At 49.2% G+C, this 2,786-nt stretch overlaps 1 protein-coding gene across 1 annotated transcript; it reads right to left on the minus strand.

Moving 5' to 3' along the window:
* Window positions 1–1,209: 1,209 nt before the first annotated feature.
* Window positions 1,210–1,875, minus strand: LOC140244061 (craniofacial development protein 2-like). The gene has a single exon (XM_072323711.1). The coding sequence runs from the start codon at window positions 1,873–1,875 to the stop codon at window positions 1,210–1,212; it is 666 nt and encodes a 221-aa protein (XP_072179812.1).
* Between the last annotated feature and the right edge of the window lie 911 nt (window positions 1,876–2,786).

A 2,786-nucleotide genomic window follows, 5' to 3' on the forward strand; every position in this document is an offset into this window, starting at 1 on the left:
CCCCTTCAGCTGAGGTCCCAAAGGCATTCTTTAGTACTATGGAGAAGAAGATGCTGAAGAGGGTGGGCGCAAGGACACAGCCTTGTTTCACATCATTCTTGACATCAAAGGGCTCGGAAATTTTGCCCTCATACTGTACGGTTGCACTCATGTCGTCGTGAAAGGATCTAATCATTCTGTGTAGTTTTGGAGGACATCCAATTATCACCAGGATGTTGAAGAGCCCTTCCCTGCTCACCTGGTCAAATGCTTTAGTCAGGTCGACGAAGGCGACATACAAGGAATTTTGCTGTTCTCTGCATTTCTCCTGCAGTTGACGGAGGGAGAAGATCATGTCCACTGTCGAGCGTTCTGCGCCGGAAGCCACATTGGAACTCTGGGTAGACACGCTCTGCTAGCTTCTGCAGGCGTATGAACATGACACGGGCAAAGAGTTTGCCGACAACACTCAGGAGGGAGATGCCTCTGTAGTTGTTGCAGTCACCTTTGTCACCCTTGTTTTTGTACAGGGTGACAATCTTGGCATCTCTCATGTCTTGTGGTAGGGTTCCCTCTCTCCAACAATGGCAGAGGATGTCGAGAAGGGGCAGAAGAAGGGTATTTTTGCAACACTTGATCAGGTCTGGCGGGATGCCATCATTGCCAAGTGCCTTGCCACAAGTTAAACTGTCGATAGCCTTGCAGAGCTCCTCCTGTGTTGGATCTACATCGAGCTCCTCCATTACAGGCAGTGGTATAATAGTGTCAAGGACGGAAGATATGCGAGACAACAACGTTTTCTTTGGAGTACAGCTCTGAGTAGTGCTCAACCCATCTCTCCATCTGTTTTTCTTTGTCAGTGATTACTTCCCCACTAGCAGATTTGAGGGGGGCCGTCTTGGTCTGTGTTGGGCCTAGTGCACACTTGATTCCCTCATACATCCTTTTAATGTTGCTTGTGGCAGCTGCAGTCTGGATGTCGTTACTGAGCTGCTGCCAGTATTCGTTTGCACATCTTCTTGCTGTTTGTTGCGCTTTGCCCCTAGCAGCCCTGAGTGCTTGCAGAGATATCTCATTTGGTGAGCGCTTGTATTCATCGAGGGCAGCGCGCTTTGCATCGATGATGGGCATCAATACATTTGACTTGGCTTCAAACCAGTAGCAGTTCTTGGAGGTCTTCTTTCCGAATGTATGAAGAGCTGTTTTCTGAATGGTCTCCCGAAGGTGGTCCTATTTCTCAGAAGCCGAGTTTCGCTGTTTGTCTGGGGACAAAGCATCCACAAATGACTTGGCAAACTCCTCAACTTTATCCGGACACTGCATCTTTGTGGTGTCGATGCGCGGTTTCCCCGCTGTCTTTGTTCTGTGGAACTTCTTCGGGTGAAGTCTGAGCCTGCTGCACACCAGTGAGTGGTCGGTGTCGCAGTCTGCACTGTGGTATGAGCGAGTGAGAAGCACAGTCTTGAGACTTGTTCGTCTGGCAATGACTAGATCCAGCTGGTGCCAGTGCTTGGAGCGTGGGTGTCTCCATGACACTCTGTCCTGTGGCTTAGTCTGAAAGTAGGAGTTGGTTACGCAGAGGCCGTGGAAGGAGCAGAGTTCTAGCAGGCGCTGCCCGTTCTCGTTTATCTTGCCAACACCGAAGTGCCCCAGGCAGTATGGCCAAGAGTCGTGGTCAGCACCCACTCCGGCGTTAAAGTCACCAAGAAGGACGAGGTGTTCATTGTCTGGAATGTTCCTGATGACATCGCTGAGGTTACTATAGAACTCGTCCTTGGCCTCTGGCGTTGAGGTCAGAGTTGGTGCATAGGCACTGACAAGGGTGGCTGGGCCATCAGGGGTTTGGAGTCGGAGAGTCAGAAGTCGATCACTACCCTTGTCACCTGGCTCAACCATACTCAGCAAGGAGTTCCTGACCGCAAATCCCACTCCGTGTTCTCTGCGCTCCTCTGTGCTCTTTCCTTTCCAGGAAAAGGTGTAGTCTCTCTCTCTGATCCAAGTAGACGTGTTTCTTGTAGGGCAGCAATATCAACCTGTAGTCTCAGTAGTTCATCATTAAAGACCTAATAAAATGCTTGCAATTTTTTTTTTAATATGCAAAAGAAATGTAAAATATATGTCATGATTATCAATGTAAATATGTTTTCAGTGTCGTTCCGGTTTTTATCGCTTCTAGAAACTCCCCCAAATATCACATTTTTGGAGGACCTCTTTGCAGTTTTTTCGAAAAAATATGTCACGTGACCAACACCCCTGAACCGACTGATGACGTATAAGCACGGAGTTGTGCTCAGTTAGCAGACGCCGCTCAGCACTAGCACTTAGATCACTAGCTTGGTACACGCGCGTACACGTTAGCTAGCCCAGCCAGGCCCGGCGCCCGGGCCCGGGATGTGCGCTCCCGGTCGACATTATCACTAACTTAGCTTGCACAAATACCTGGTACCTCGAGCATAATGTCTTCCCCTATATGGGTAAACATGATGATGATGATGAAGAAGACTGCAGCTCTGACGATAGCGGAGAAAAAGAGGAGTCTCATGAAGTTGAAGGGGAAGATGGGGAGGGAGAGGCAGCCGATGAACCAGAACGTTATCGTGGGGCTGCACCTTACCGATATGAACCAGCTGCATCTCCCCCGCTGCCAGTGCAAGAGCGAATGAACATGGCACCAAATCCGAGAATATAAGACCTCACGGAAACGATCGCCTGGGAAATACAGAGTGGTATCGGTGTGGTATGCCCCCATAGAAAGGATATGCTGTATTGTACATGATTGACACTGTAAGTTGTAACTGTTTGTCTAG

This window comes from Diadema setosum, chromosome 20 (genome assembly GCF_964275005.1).
Source record: "Diadema setosum chromosome 20, eeDiaSeto1, whole genome shotgun sequence".
Taxonomy (NCBI): Eukaryota; Metazoa; Echinodermata; class Echinoidea; order Diadematoida; family Diadematidae; genus Diadema; species Diadema setosum.

Excerpts from the sequence above, each read along its gene's own strand:
- LOC140244061 (XM_072323711.1), bottom strand. The coding sequence starts at position 1,875 with ATGGTTGAGCCAGGTGACAAGGGTAGTGATCGACTTCTGACTCTCCGA.